Source organism: Colius striatus, chromosome 1 (genome assembly GCF_028858725.1).
Source record: "Colius striatus isolate bColStr4 chromosome 1, bColStr4.1.hap1, whole genome shotgun sequence".
Classification (NCBI taxonomy): Eukaryota; Metazoa; Chordata; class Aves; order Coliiformes; family Coliidae; genus Colius; species Colius striatus.
In genome coordinates, this window is record NC_084759.1 from 147,534,517 (window position 1) to 147,551,346 (window position 16,830).

General features: G+C 42.4%; 1 protein-coding gene across 1 annotated transcript in view; it reads left to right on the forward strand.

The window, feature by feature from the left end:
• TBXAS1 (thromboxane A synthase 1) overlaps nt 1–16,830 on the forward strand; it is a 240,619-nt gene that overhangs the window by 159,464 nt on the left and 64,325 nt on the right. Inside the window, exon 9 of the mRNA XM_062011158.1 lies at nt 8,562–8,876. Within this exon, the coding sequence (XP_061867142.1) occupies nt 8,562–8,876 (315 nt within the window). The remainder of the gene's footprint in view (nt 1–8,561; nt 8,877–16,830) is intronic.

The window sequence follows — 16,830 nt, forward strand, 5'->3', positions numbered from 1 at the left end:
ACGTGTATACAGTGTGCAGCAGGATGGTCAACTGGCTGCTGATATGGGAGTCAGTGCCTGTTTCACACATTGGCATGCACAGGGGAGGCAGCCCAGGCAGATCCTCCTCCCCAGCACCGAATTACTACTTCTCTTGCTATATTTGCCCACTGTCTATTCTGATAACCTCAGTCCTCCACCGCCAAGCAGCAAAAGATGTGTGGGGCAGAAGCTCAGTAACTGCACACACAAATGCAATATTTATTGTTTGCACTCTGATAATGCCATCAGTCATTATCAGAGTGTTGTTAGCCCATATGTTTTGCAAATACAGAATAAGAAGATTGCAGTCCAGTGGTTGCTACCAGTGTCTCTTGCTCACCATGATGCAGAGATTGGAAAAGCTGGATGAGACTCTCCAGCCGTTGCATTTCAATCTTTTTAGAGCCTTCCCCATGTGTGCATGCGATGGAAGGAGTGCTGGTGGTTATACTGTTGTGCTGTGCTCTGGGCTGAGGCTGCCAGCCCAATGTGGGAGAGATGCCAGCCAGTTGCCACAAAGTGTGTGACACTTGTTTGTCATTAGACTGAATTTCATGGATAAACTTAGTGCTTCTTTTGGACGTCCAGCTCGTTCTGCTCATCCTGATATTGGAAAGAAACTCCCTGGAGTCAGAGACAATGGTCAATTCCTAAGGGATGTGAATGGACCAGGCTGCAAGTAATTTCTTGATTTTACACTGAAGAGAGCTGCTGCAGGGGTTTCCAGCTCTCTAGGCAATCCATAGGTTTCTCTATGGGCCCACATAGTTAATGAAATGATCTAATAGGTGTGTGCCTTATTTTTTGTCTCCTGTAACTGTAGTATCTCTTCATCCTACATACCACTTCAGACAAGTTAGGCCTCTGGCTAGGATCTTTACAGCTCACAGTCAGCAGGTCCTCACGCTTAATCTTAAAACCAGCCTCCTTCTATAAGAGCCATAAAGAGCTACGTTAAGTTTGTCTCAACTAGATAAGGTTCTTTGCTCTCTCTCCATGCACCAATAATTAGATCTGTAATTCAAATTTATTTTTATCTCTGGACGGTGTGGGAACATCTTGAGAAGGAGGCTGTTGTCTTTCAAGATGTGAGCCCTCTAGTGACACTTGCAGCAGCTTAAGCTGAAGAGACATGTGTCCCTAGCAAAAATTCTCTTGTAAGAATTCCCCCTCAGCTTTATTTTCAGGTTGAATCAGACTTGCCAATGCCTCTGTAGATTAGTACTGCTCTTACTTTTGAGGGTCGGAGGAGTGCAACATTTTTGAGGAAGAAACCAGAGGTACCTGAGCACTTTTCTCCCTTACCTCATAAATGGAGGTACTATCACAAGAAAATAGTTTTAGATTTTTCAGCATGCTTTGTTAAAGACTTGCTGAAGCATATACAAGTACAGACTGTGGAGCCTCAGACATTATGGGTGTAGCTGGGTGAAATCTAGTAATCTGCAATATCTGCAGTGACTCAGCAGAGGAGACACCTCTCCAGTGACAAAAATGGTTTGGTGCTGGGGTGGACTGCCTGGGGTGGCCACAGAAAGCTGGAGTTTAGCTGAGTTTTCAAGAACAGGTTAGACAAACAGCTGTCAGGGTTGGTTTGGCTGACGCTGCCTCGTGGCAAGGGGATGGAGTAGATAACTTGCTGAGTTCCTTCTGGGCCACTTTCTGCCATGCAATGGTGCTTTTGCCTTAAACTCTGAGTCTGTGTAAATCTGTTTTCATCCTAGGTCTTAAAGGGTTTTCTGAGATCATTGTTAGCTTTTCCTCATGGGATTTTATAAGATTTGATATGTGTTGTACCGATTTTACAGATGGAGAAGCTGCACCAGTTAGAACTGTGTTTTCAAAGTGATAAAAGGGAGTGCAGCTTAAGTATCCCAGCTTCTGTGGAGTTCAGTGCTTTAACCAGTAGTTTGCATCAGCCACTGTGCAGATTTAGTGGCAAACTCAGCCAATAAAATCCATGTCATATTTGAATTTATGCTTACTCTTGTTGGGATTTTTAACATTTTATTTTTTTAAAAGAACATTAGTCACACATTGGATATGTATTCTCTTTCTATGTTCAATACTTTCCATGCTCATCAATTTGCTGACATACTTGCCCCTTCTGGGCCTGATCAGCATTTCATGTAACATATTTTCAGCGTTATTGTAGGGATATTTCTTTTTTCTTTCAGGTAAGTAGGAAGTATTGTTGTGGCTTCTGATATCAAATATGGTGTCATTGAATAGTCAGTGCTTCCTTATTGCTGCAACTACTACTAGAAACTTGTACAGGAGTCTAGTGATGACAATATATGAAAATATCGGAACAAGTCCAAAGTTATACACAACCTTTTCAGTCTGAGGTTTTCCTACAAATGTTAAGATCAGACTAGACTGAAAAGGCTGCTCCACTTTCCTAGAGGACACTCGGTTATGGGTTTTTTTTGCTTTAAATTTACTCAGGTTTTTAATGCAAGTTATATTGTTTTCTGTGATGTGTCAGCCCTCAGACATTCAACCCATTTACAATAAAAACATTGTAGTGGCTTCACCAGCTGCTGTTAACAAATGCAAACAAAAGTTTTCCTCTGTCAGACCAAAAGCCTTCCAGCCACACTCAAACAATGGCCACACGCTGTGGTTCAACAGACTCCAGGTCCTTCGAGAGCTGAGCATTAACTGCGAGAGCACCATGCCCTCAGTCTGCAGACACACAGATTTCAGGGCTGTGAGCTCTGCCTCCCAGTTAATTTCAGCTTCTGGGTTCAAGCATAAGGTAAAGGGACAATCTCTTCATGGTGTTTTGGGTCTGGATGTATAGGCAGAGAGACTGACTTTTTCTGTGATTTTACAGAGAAACCAAATGAAACCTGTAAGTGTTAAAGAAAGGTTGAATTTTATCCTTTAAAAGCAGTTTAGCAAAATGATAGTTTTAGTGGGACTGTATTTTGTGGATCTTTTTTCAAAAGGATCTGCCCAGCTACTGCAGTGCTTTACTGATAAGTTATGGGTGAAAATGGTTCATCTCACCTAAGTCAAACTTAGAAGTGACCTGAATATATAAAAGAGTTTGTACAAATTTGTAGAAAAATGAAATAATATGAGATGTGAGTTTCCTACCCATTACATAATATTCCGAAGCTTAGCTTCTGTTTTTTTGAACTGCCATCAGAGCATTTGAGAAAGTCTAGGAGAGTCTGCATGGTTTATTGTGAGTGGTATTAGGTTAGCGACATCACATTTGACATTACAGAGTCACAAAATGGTAGGAGTTTGAAGGGATCCCTGGAGATTGTCTGGTCCAGCCCCCTGCTTAAGCAGGTTCACCTTGATCAGGTCACACAGGAACACATCCAGGCAGGTTTGGAAACTTCCAGAGAAGGAGACTTCACACCCTCCCTGGGCAGCCTGTGCCAGGGCTCCCTCACCTGAACAGTGAAATAGTTTTTCCTTAAGTTTAAATGGAACTTTTTTGTTCCAGCTTCTTTACCCCTTGTCCTATCACTTGGGACAACAGAAAAAAAGTGTCACCTCATCCTCTTAATATGCCTTTTTTAAATACTTCTAAGTATTAATGAGTTTCCCCCTCAGTTTACTCTTCTCCAGGGTGAACAGTCCCAGATGCCTTTCCTCATAATAAAGATATTCTAGCCCCCTGATCATCTTGGTGGCCCTGTGCTGGACTATCTTCAGAAGTTATCTGTCCCTCCTGAGGTGGGGAACCCAGAACTGGACACAGTACTCCAGATGAGGCCACACCACAGGGGAGGAGAACCTTCCTTAACCTGCTGGACATGCCTTCTTTATACAGCCCAGGATGCCATTGGCCTTCTTGGCCATGAGGGCACATTGCTGGGTCCCTCTTCACAGAGCTGCTCTCCAACAGGTCATCCCCCAGCCTGTACTGGTGCATTGGGTACAGCAAGTGCTTTACAGAACACTAACCATTTATGTTATCTAGTTTTATTCCTGGATTCATTTTTAAGTTGCTTTTCTTTTTAAATTTTGGGCTCTTTTGAAGTAAAAAAACCTGAAACTCAAAAAGTTCCACATAAACACAAGGAAAAACCTATTTACTGTAAGGATAAGGGAGCTCTGGCACAGTCTGCCCGGGGAGATTGTAGAATCTCATTTTCTGGAGGTTTCCAAACCTGCCTGGTCATGTTCCTGTGTGACCTGATTGAGATGAACCTGCTTTAGCAAGGGAGTTGGACTAGATGATTTAGAGAGGTCCCTTCCAACCTCTACCATTCTGTGATTCTGTGAAAATGTGGGGATGAATGACCAGAGTGGTGCAAAATTTGAGTATATTTTGCAGAAAACATAATGGAAATTACAACATTAAGAATAAAAATTGCAAGTGATACACATTTGGTAGTTTTCCTTAAGTATTATTTTACTTCACCTCGCATAGAGACTGAATGGGTCATTCTCTCTACCAAAAGTATAACCCAAGGATGCCCTGGATCCCCCGAGCAACAGTGAATTTACCAGAAGATCAGCCAGTATCTCAATCTTAGCTATGAAAACACAGTCCCCTGTTTAGGACGGAAAGAGCTGGAGTCATCCCCCACCCCCCCAGGACCCTTGCCTCCTGTGGGAAAAGTCATGATACATCATGCATGTGAGCGATACATCTCTCTTCTTCTGACAGTTGCAAAACTTAAAAGCAGTGATTTGAGGAAGGGTGATAGAAACTGCCGGATTGCCCTTCCCCAGTATAGCACATATCTATTCTTCCAGTGTGTAGCACGTAGCTCGTTACAGTTCCGTGCAGAATGATTTCTCTGCATGGCCAGGTGATTTTTAAGGAGACTAATGAGAGAAATGATACGGCCCAGAACACTGGTGTCAGGGAATATATTGCAAGGTGTCTATCTTGGGGAAGCTGAAAGCGAGGCTTGTCTTATTATATATTTCAAAGGGGATGTCTGTGTCACCACTAAGTTAGACGTGCAACCCGTCCCATACTGAATTCAAATCAGATTTTTTTTCAAACAGTAGCTTTCCATTCGGTTGTCATTGGCTTAATGATAGGCTCTGTGTTGTACAGGGGCAAAACAAGAGTTGGTCGCATTGGCACGCCATTCTTTTCAAGCAGGAGCTTGTTTCTGAGGCCATTGTAATGTAACTATGCAAGTGTCAGAGGACAGGATAGAGGCTATTATAGACTTCTGCTTTTTGTGAAGAAAATCAAACAAATGTCCCCGATGGAAAAAGGAAGCCAGCAGCTGTATGTGATGACCAGAGAATGTTTTTGTGCAGTGACACTGTCAGTACTTAGTCTGTTGTCAAACTGAAAAAAAAAAGCACCTTTCTTTTTTTTCCTGCTGTCAACCAAAGTGGAGAAAACCCAAGTGAATTTTCATGAGATACCTTTTCCTCGTTTCCAGCACTTAACAATCCACTTATATCTGGTTTTATTCTAGTGTTTGCCTCTATTGCCATTGTTAGGTTTTTGAGTCAGAGTGATTTTTTCCATCCTGATGGTGCGGAAGAAAAATATGTTTCATTATGACTGGTTATAACCCTGGAAATCTTTTTCTCTCGCTTGGATTGATGACGATTTTTTATGTTGCATTCTATACTGATGCCTAAAGTGAAGTAGAATGAACCATAAGGAAGAGAAGCTTTGCTAAAATACAGCTCCTTCCACCATGTAGAATTATCTTGAAAAAAGCTTGCATCTTCAAATTTTATGCCTTTTTCCCCCTCTGATATTATTCAAGTAGTTTTTAGAAATAAATGTTGTTTTTGTAAGGATTACTTATGAAGCCATTGCTTTTTGCAACCCTTGCTCACCTGTGAACAAATTACATGGCATAGATAAGGTATCTAGTTGTTTCTCGGTAGGATGACCTTATAAACAGATTCTGCATCAAGACAAGCTTTTAAATTCCTAACCAAATATAATATGTGAGTAATAAAAAGAGCTCCTCAAAATGGCCACAGAGGCATTTCAGAGCACATTCTTGGGAATATTCGCTTGTGCTAGCATTCATTAAGTTTGCTTTCAGTAAAAATTCTCATGAATGAAACTTTATTCAGTAGTCATTAAGATTATTACTTTACTATCATAGCAATAACCAAATGCTTTGTATAAAGCTGGGACCTGATTTTGTCTAAGACTGGAGAAACATCCTATAGGGTCTCCAGAGAGTGTATTGTCTAAATATAAGACCAGACTCAGCTAACAGCTCATGACTGAGAACTGCAAACCCTCAGAGAGCAATGGGTTTGTTTACAAGAAAATTCACAGCTAGAGGATAAATGCAGAACCATACCAAATGTTATACTATTTGAACTGTAGTATGTTACAGTGTTACAATTCCACTGAACATGAATGTAGTTATATATTTTTATGTTATAAGGGTAGTTTAGGTGATGATGACTAGCCTTACAGATAAAAGGGAATAGCTGTAGAGATGCAGTTCATTAGACGGTAGACTAGTTTATCAACACACTAATGAGCACACTGGAACTGGACTGGTTTGAGTTTGTTTTTGTTTACAAAGTAGCCTAACCTAAATTTACGTACCAGGGAAATCCCTGAAGTGTAGGCTATGCCAAAGAGTTGGCCTCTGAGTTGTGTGATACATGGACTCCCAGAATATGTACAAAAGTCCTTTCTGGAAAATTTAAATGAGATTTTTAGCTATGCATAACTAAAGTATGCATGAAGTCTTGTTTCCTGCAGTCTAGAAGAACATAAGAGAGCAGAAGTATCCTGTCGTGCAGGGGGTTGATGACTGCAGTAGGGCAGTTACAACTTTTGGCCTGCTGTGTAAGAAAGGAGAGACCAAGGAAGCAGGACCGATTTCCATGTGGAAGTTGTGCATAAGTCTAGGCACCATTTTCAGAGCTGGAGCTCATGTGCTGAGCACAACGTGTGTAATGCTGGTTTTTGTTTCTTCAGTTACTGGGGGAAAAAGCACGTATCCTGTGCCTTGGAGGTGATGCAATCTGGCCAATTATCAGAGTCCTTCAGTGTACAATGTTTGGCACTAGCTACAGTCTGGAGCATTGGTTCTTGAGTGTATCAGGGTACGAGATGCACTGTGGTCGTGAGTACAACATGCATCATGTACACATGCAAAATGAAAAGGTTCTGTGGAGTAGGGGGAAGGAAAGAACTATTAAAGAGACAGTATGCCAATCTTTTGTATTACTCAAACTTCAAAATAATTACTCCTCTGCATGTAGATCAGTCAGAACCATTTGTTGGCAGCAGAGCTAAGCACAGGCCGCTGAGTATTTCTCCTCTTTTGTTGTCTCACTGCTCTCTTTTCCCATGTTGTGTGAAAAACAAATCAAGTGTTTTGACATTTATAATTAATTACTCCTTCCTTAGTCTTATCTGATTTGCCTGTCCTTTTCTCTGGCTTTCCTTTTTCTACTTTATCTCTCAATCATCAGAACCAAGAAATCATTCAAATGAATTCTTTTTAACAGCTAAATGCAGCTTTACGGCTTTTTTTTTTTTCTTTTGAAGAAAGACTTGATCCCTTCTTTTATCCATCCCACTGCGTAAGTTGTTGTGTTCTGTCACTGCCGTCACTTCTAAGACCTTGAGCTATCATGTATTCGGTTGGTATTTGAGGAATTGAAAATCAATCACATAGCCTTATGGCTTAGGTTCAGCACAATTCTATTATGCCCACTCCCAAAAGTCAATTCAAACCTTTTGGGTTATATTTCAAAGCCTAATCAAGCTTGCTGTCCAGATTGGTTTGGAGTCAACTCGCTCTTGTCCGTAGGTCTGTTTATTAGAGTTTTTCTCTCAGAAGCTAGTGGGAAAGAAAGCAGTATTCATAACAGTAGAACCATCTAGTGAGCATTATACAAAGACATGCCAGCCAAATAGGTTTTATGGCAGAGGAATACTTACTGTTGTAATGAGTTTCTGAAAATATGTTGGGTTTTGCTTTTTGTGTTTTGGTTTTTGTTTTTTTTAAAAGGAAGCTATGTTGATATAAGTGTTGATAAGTACTTTCTCATAAAAAGGTGCACCAGTGTACCGAGATCAGTTTCTAATCCTATCTTGTTAAGATGGTGCAGAAATTATTGTAGATGCAGCCCTAATCCTAGATGGTGAATTTCATGCTTTGGACCATGTGAACAAATAAGGATGGTGCCTCAAGCAGGCAGGCCAACTTCTCCAAGGGTGAGTTTTGCTACATCCACTTGGCAGGTGCACATATATTGATTATGTCAATCCCCTTCTTTCCAAGTACATGCCAAGAACTCACCCTGAGAATCAAAAAAGCTCTGTATGGAGCTGGCTGTTAGCCATCCCCTGTGAAAATATGTACCTGTTATGCACTGGGGGCAGATCAGTCTCATCTTACTGAGAAGAAAGCAGTGACAGACTTTTAGTGATGACACTTTCAGCTGATTTATAGAAATCTTCTCGTTCAGTGAAAGGCTGGTGGCTGTACTGTAGGAGCCAAGTGAGCAATGTAAATAGGAAACGACTCTCTCCCTCCATCCTGAATGGGTAAGGGTATTGCTCTGTGATCCATTCTTCATGCTGCTTCTGATCTTGTATTCTGCAGAGGCGCAGAGATTTTCTCCAGTGGATGCTCGACTCCCGCGACTCAGCTGACTCCCTGGCAGCCGGGTGCTTTGATGTGATCAGTCCATCTGCTGCTTCTAGACAGAATGAAGCACCTCTTGCTGGCAGAGTGCCATCTCAGAACGTTCAGAAGATGTTAACAGAGGACGAGATAGCAGGCCAAGCTTTCCTTTTCCTGATTGCTGGGTATGAGACCACCACTAGCACACTGTCCTTTGCCACGTACTTGCTAGCCACCAACCCTGAATGCCAGGAGAAGGTGCTTCAGGAGGTTGATGAGTTCTCAGCAAAACATGTGAGTACAATATGCTGGTGTGGGAGCTACATGCAGAATGCAAGTCAATGTGAATGTCTTCATGCTACTGTGGCACTTGTATGACCCCTGTTTGTCTCAGTTATGTGTGTATGTATTGTTAACAATTTATTAAGTATTTTCAGCCCCAAAATTTTAAATTAATCTATATTGTTTAGGGAATTTTTGAAAATTAAATAATGTCACCTTACAGCAACTGAAGAAATGGCCTAGAAACTTTGTGTCATAGTGAAAGCTTCGTCTTTACAAAATATTTTACATTATTGAAGTCAAACAGCTGTCACCAGTCTCTAAAGCTACATATTTTTTTTCCCCTTCTTATTATTTTTCTTCTTATCCAGATACTTTTATCCTTTTTGTGGTAAATTTTATTTGCAGATCTCTGAAAGAACACAAATGACATTCTTGCAAATTATAAACAGCAACATTTTGCTTTAGATGTTGATACTTTTTTTCTTCCGCAGCAGGCTATATATGTATGCTTTAAAAAAACCTCACAATATCTCATTCTCTTATACTGCATTCAAATTACTTCTCCTTCACTATCTGCATTTACCAAGGGCATTTACATTTCCTGGATAACCTTTGACAATATTTTGTATATCTAGCAGACCATACAGCAGCCATTCTTCCACTCTACACTCTCTGCACAATGTTTTAGTTACGAGAATTCAGATCAAGGGTCTTTTTCATGAATGCTTTTAAAATGGATCATGAGACTAACAGACATAAAATGACACCAGGCGTGGTTGTCTTGCAGGATTTTAGCTGCTGGAGTTGCATGCTGAAAGCCTTAACTATACAGGTTTGAGAGTTTTGTACTTTTTATGATTTCCATCCTCTGTGTTGTATTTAGACAACAAGAAAAAAGAGTTGTATAACTTTTGGCTTTGCTGATAATAGAAAACTTGACTATGTAAAATGTGCCCATTCAAAAGCTACCATTTCCCTCCTTTTGCTTGTGCAAACACTAAAACTGTGATTTCTAAGAAAAACTTATGTCTTGCATGGTGAGATTCTGAGCCTGATGGTTCTCCATCTAAGATTGCATTTGCTCTGAGGATGCAGATGGATGACAGCAGTGGAGGTTAGAACTGTGCAATCTGATCCACAGAGCTTTTTCTCGGTGCATGCTTCATGCCTCTGATGTGAGTTAACTCAGTACAGTGAAACCGTTGATGTGTTGTGTTCTAAACTATAGGGCTTGTGTTACATTCTTAGGTTGCTCTCAACATTCCAGCTGGAGCATATTTACTTGTTTCATTCGAATACAGCAGACCTAATTATGCCCTCGTGTCTGGTTAGTTCAAACTGACTTCCTTAAGGCCTGCAAAGATGTGAAGGTGCAACTTGGCCTGGAGTATACGCAGTTTACTGGTTAATACTGCTGTCAGAGTTAAGCAAAGAAACCTCTGTTATGCAGCCCCAAGGAAGATATGGTTCATCTCCTCCTCTGTTTCTGAAAACTGACAGCCTAAGAAACCAAAGTGAAATTGTTGGGAGAGGTGTCTGATATGAGAGATATACAAAGTCATTCATATTCATCTGTAGGTGGGAATCAAGTTAGTAAACTTTTCCGTGCAAGTGCATGGAAAGCTGACCACAAGCAGTCTGCAATTGGCCAGTTGCTCACAGACATTTCACATAGAGAGACCATGGGAACAAGTTTCAAGTAGGTTAACAGGCTGCTTCCGTAGACACAGATCCATTGTCTAGCACAATTAGTAATGATGACTGCTGGGTGCATGCTGCACTCATCTCAGGCTCCCCAGTTTTGGGCTCCCCAGCTCAAGAGGGATGGGGAACTTCTAGAGAGAGACCAGTGCAGAGCTACCAAGATGATCAGGGGACTGGAACATCTTTCCTATGAGGAAAGGCTGCAGAAACTGATGGTCTTCAGCCTTGAGGAGACTAAGGGGGGACCTCATTAATACTTATGAGTATTTGAAAGGTGTATGCCAAGGGAATGGGACAACACTTTTTTCTGGAGTGTCCAGTGGTAGGGCTAGGGGTAATGGACAAAAGCTGGAACACAAAAAGTTCCACTTAAACTTAAGAAAAAGCTTCTTTACTTTGAGGGTGAGGGAACCCTAGCACAGGATACCCAGGGAGGGTGTGGAGTATCCTTTTCTGGAGGTTTTCAAGACCCGCCTGGACATGTTCCTGAGTGACCTGATCTAAGCAGACCTGCTTGAGCAGGGGGGTTTAACTGGATAATCTCTGAAGATCCCTTCCAACCCCTACCATTCTGTGATTCTGTTATAGCGAGTTAGTTCAAGTCTGGCTGTGTGTACCAAATTCCCCTTACCAGATGGACTCATCTTCTGGTTTAGTTACTGTCAAGGCAGCCCTTGCTGTACACTTGAAGACTACAGTGTGAATTGATGCGAGAGACTTAGCTTTGAGTGTGCTTCTAGTCCAAGCTAGAGAGCTAAATGTAACCTATGTTGTATGTGGTCTGTGTGAGCTGTCACTCACTATTGGTAGTATCTCAATAATAATAATAACAACAATAATAATAACTTATAATCATAACCATAATCCAATTAAAATACATAATGGTTGACTTATCTAGCAAAGGTTGCGGAACTAGGGACACTCATGGCAAAATTAAAACTTAATGTAGAGACATGACACTGAAATTAAATGAATGGGTTTTTTTGCATGTCAGCACTGTACACAGCCAATGTGGTGCCTCATCCCAAACCAATGGCTCCATCAACTTTATTAGTTTTCATGTTTAGCTATAGATGATGCATATATGGCTGTGTGGCCAAGGAGAAGTGGGAGAGAAGGATAATTATTCATATACTGTCCTTGATACCAGAAAATTCATAGATCTAATCTGTGCAGACCCATCATTCAAAAGATTTCCTATTATAAACAGCTCATGATTTGAGGGGAGTCAATGTGCTGCTCAAAGAGCCCAGAATAAGGAAAAGGGTGCAGCAGTTCAGTCCCCTTAGTGATTGTAATTAACTACTTTTAGCCTAGAAAAAGAAGATCTATGTGAACCGTTTGCAAGTTATGGGAGCAGAAGCTATTTTAAAACTGGGGCTATATAGATGCCATGTTCAGTTGTCATGCAAGAGGGAGGAAGGGAGAGGGTATAGCAGCTGCAGGCTCACAGTTAGTTATCAAGTCAGTTTCTAAGAAATTTGATTATGTTATTGCTTGTGCTTATCACATAGGCTTTGCTCCTATCAAGGTGCTGTGCAATTTTCAGAAAGGAAGGGCTCGAGGTGGCCAAAGCATGGAGAGTAGAACAGTCAGGTTGTTTTGACAGATGATGGAAGATTGCTTTGATTTGCAGATGTGCAAGTGTTAAACACAGTACCCTCTTGAGCAAAATATATACTCAGGTAATTATAACTACAAAATGCTCTCCACCACTTCCCTCTTCCTTCATCCAACCATTTCAGTTGCCTCACACAGCATGTTTTATTGCCCTAATCTGTGGTGTAAAGCTGTGATCTGGTTTTTACAGCAGCTGCTGTGTATCATCCCAGAGATAACTGTGCTTTGGTGGTGGACAGAGTGATTTATATGCTCATTTACTGAAGTTTATAAAGACATGTGAGAGCCATCTGAGAAAAGGTGCTATAAATGACAGGCACAATTCCAGAGTTTTTGGCACACCAATCAAAACCTCAAAGCACAGTGACCTTGTTATAGCCAGTAAGGAGAGGAAAGTTGGTCCATCTGGGTGTATTTTGGTGGTCAGGGCATTGTACTTGAGGATACCTCTGAGTTTGCTCTGATCTTTGTCTGTCTTGTTTGCACAGCGGGTACCTTAACAGAATGAAATGGCATGAAGGGGAAGGAGAAAGCCAAGGCACTTCTATGTTAGAGATCCCTGTACTAGCTTGGTGCAGGCTACTGGGGTGCAGTACAGAAAGATAAGGTTAGGTGCTGCAAGTGGTCTAGCCCCAGTAATGTGCTGTGAGTTGGAGCCCAGAGGTGAGGCAGGTCTGACTGCTCAGTTATGTCTGGCCAAAGTTTGTCTCAGAGCTGTCTTGAGAGACTTCTCTGCCTCCTCCCAACACACTGCCTGAACACACTGTTGATACAGCACTTCCATGAAAGTGTCCTCAGAAAAAAGTACATGAACTGAGTCATGGGTTATCATCTCTTTTTTTACCTCTAGGACTCTCCTCATCTGTTTGCTGAAGGACTTTTTAGATATTCTCTTGCCTGGTAGCTCAAAGTGGCGGGGGTCTATGATATCTCTTTCCCAAAAAGTAAAAAGAGGCCCATATCATAGTTTGACATTCAGGAGAAATCTCTCTCCTTGGTTATTGTGTAGGGCAGGACGCACTGGTTATTGCCCTCCTTACTTCTCTCATGATCTTTGGAGTGTAGGGAAAGGGAGTACACATCTTTTCAACATCTCTGAGGAAGCAGAGAGAGGGTACTGAGTGGTGACTACTGTCAGCACATACTGCATCTTCTCATTCTACTGTGAATTCCTGTGTTTGTTCCAGCTGCACTGGGAAAGAAAAGTGTGAGCAAGTGCTGAGGGAGCTGGCAGAAGTCATTGTTAGACCATTCTCCATCATCTTCAGTAAGTTATGGATAACAGGAGAGGTGCCTGAGGACTGGAGCAAAGCAAATGTCACTTCAGTCTTCAAAAAGGGCAAGAAGGAGGAGCTGGGTAACTACAGGCCAGTCAGCCTCACCTCCATGCCTGGAAAGGTTATGGAACAACTTATCCTGGGTGCTGTCTCCAGGCATTTAAAGGACAGGAGAGTCATTGGGAGCAGTCAACATGGCTTTTACCAATGGGAAGTCGTGTTTGACCAACCTGATAGCCTTTTATGAAAATGCAACCAGGTGGATAGATGGTGGTAGTGCAGTGGATGTGGTTTATCTGGATTTCAGCAAAGCATTTGACACCATCTCCCACAGAATCCTGGCAACAAAACTGAGAAAGTGTGGGCTGGATGATCAAGTAGTGAAGTGTATTGTTAACTGGTTGAAGGGAAGAAGGCAAAGAGTAGTGGTCAATGGGGCACGGTGTAGTTGGAGGCCTGTATCTAGTGGAGTCCCTCAGGGGTTGGTGCTGGGACCAGTATTGTTCAATATATTCAATAATGACCTTGCTGAGGGAACAGGGGGTACTGTCAGCAAGTTTGCTGATGATACTAAACTGGGAGAGTGGCTGACACACCAGAAGGCTGTGCTGCCATTCAATGAGACCTGGACAGGCTGGAGAGTTGGACGGGGAGAAAGCTGATGAAATTCAACAAGGGCACGTATAGAATCTTACATCTGGGAAAGAATCACCCCATGTACCAGTACAGGTTGGGAAATGAACTCTTAGAGAATAGTGTAGGGGAAAGGGACCTGGAGGTCCTGAAGGATGAGCAGGATGAGCATGAGGCAGCAATGTGCTCTCGTGGCCAAGAAGGCATCCTGGGATGTATTAGAAGGGCTGTGGGCAGTAGGTTGAGAGAGATTCCCCTCCCTCTCTACTCTGCCCTTGTGAGACAGCATCTGGAATATTGTGTCCAGTTCTGGGCCCCTCAGTTCAAGAAGGATGGGGAGCTGCTGGAGACAGTTCAGCACAGGGCCACCAAGATGATGAAGGGAGTGGAGCATCTCCCCTAGGATGAAAGGCTGAGGGAGCTGGAGCTATTTAGCTTGGAGAAGAGGAGACTGAGGGGTAACTTCATTAATGTTTATAAATATGTAAAGGGCAGGTGTCAGGAGGATGGAGCCAGGCTCTTCTCCATGATGACCGATGATAGGACAAGGGGCAATGGGTACAAGGTGGAACATAAGAGGTTCCAAGGAAATACAAGGAAGAATTTCTTCACTATGAGGATGCAGAGCACTGGAACAGGCTGCCTAGATGGGTTGTGGAGTCTCTCTCTCTGGAGACATTCAAAACCCACCTGGATGAGTTCCTGTGTGACCTACTTTAGGAGGTCCTGCTCTGGCAGAGAGATTGGACTAGATGACCTTTCAAAGTCCCCTCTACCCCTTGAGATCCTGTGATTCTGTGAAGTGGCTGAGTCACCATCCCTAGCAGTATTTAAAAGACGTGTAGATGTGGCACTTAAGGACATGGTTTTGTAACGGACTTGTCAGCATTAGGTTTATGGTTGGACTCAAGGATTATAACGGTATTTTCCAACCTAAATAATTTTATTTCTCTAACAAAAAAAGCTGAAATTCAAATTGCAGAGACTCTGACCTGGCCCTATTCGTAATTCCCTTTGGTGTACAGTATGTGCCCAGTGAAGGGCCATCCACTGAAAATCACAGAATCACAGAATGGTAGGGGTTGGAAAGGACATTCAGAGATCATCTATTTCAACACCCCTGTTAAAGCAGGTCCACCTAGATCAAGTTGTAGAGGAAAGTGTCCAGGCAGGTTTGGAAAATTCCAGAGAAGGAGTCTCCACAGCTTTCCTGGGCAGGCTGTGCTGGGACTCCCTCACCCTAAAATAGTTTTTCCTTAAATTTAAATGGAACTTTTTGCATTCCAACTTCTTTTCATTACCATGTTGACTCCCTCTGATAACCATATTTTCCTTTATATGTTTAGTGATGACATTCAGGATGAGTTGTTCCATTATCTTTCCAGGGATGGAGGTGAGGCTGACCAGCCTGTAATCTCCTGGGTCATCCTTCCTGCCCTTTTTGAAGACTGGCGTGACATTGACCTTTCTCCAGTCCTCAGGCACCTTGCCTGTCCTCCATGATTGTTCAAAAATGATGGAGAGCGGCTTAGCAATCACATCAGCCAGCTCCCTCAGCACTCTTGGATGCATCCCATTAGGTTCCATTGACTTATGAGTATTAAGCTTGTCCAACTAGTCTTTAACCTCTTCCTCATCCACCAAGGACAAGTCCTCTGCTGTCCAGGCCATCCTACTATCTTTGCTGGACTGGGCTTCCCGAGGGCTGGCCTTGACTGTAAAGACCAAAGCAAAGAAGGTGTTCAGTAGTTCAGCCTTCTCTGCATCCTCTGTCACCAGGGCACCCTCTGTGTTCAGCAGTGGGCCTACATTCTCCCTGCTGCTAATGTATCTGAAAAACCCCTTCTTGTTTTCCTTCACTTTCCTGGCTAGTTTTAAACCTAAAAGAGCTCTAGCCTTCCTGGTTGCACCCCTGCATGCTCTGGCAATGTTGCTATACTCTTCCCAGGAAACCAGGCCCTTTTTCCACCTCTCAGAGATGAGTGCTTTCTTCCTGAGAAAAGTGTCCCTATTTAATCAGCAGGACATGTGGCAGTGGCAAGGCTCAGTTTTTGTGGCTGAGCAGCCATTTGAGGTGACCCCATGGTTCCCGGAGTGTGGAGAGCAGAGCAGAAGCGAGGAGACCCACCAGGAGCCAGCAGCTCTCATGAGGGGACAAGATAGTCCTGTGGGAGGCGGAGCTGCAGCAACTGTGATGGGATTTAAACATAAGTGAAAATAAGAAGCATCTATTTGCTGCAAGCTTGTTGCTGGGCATGCACCTTGCTTTGATACTATGAATAAAAAATAAACAAGGTGAAAAAAGAATTAAATATGGGCTAATTGGGGCAGGATGCCCACATCTGTGTGTATGTGTATAAAAGAATACTACTTTCTGCAGTGACCACAGGTCTGTTTCCAGGACAGCAGAGAAGGGTTGGGTCTTCAGACGATTGTAAGCTGGAATATTAGATTTGGTATTAGCACTGGTATGATGCTATGCATGAGTTGAGAAGCTAGCCTGCTATATACCAGGAAAAGAGAATGGGGAGGGGGGAAAAAAGGGGGAGAAAAAAAAAAAAGAGGTTGCTATTTCAAGACCAGATTATTTTTATAGGATTTGTGGCTAACCATACCTAAACTGTTAGAGAATATGCAGTTGTGAAAGAGATGTTTTTATCCACAGCAACCAAATGAGAAGGAATACACCCATAGTCTTTCCATTTCAGTCAAAAACGATCCCTGTGTAG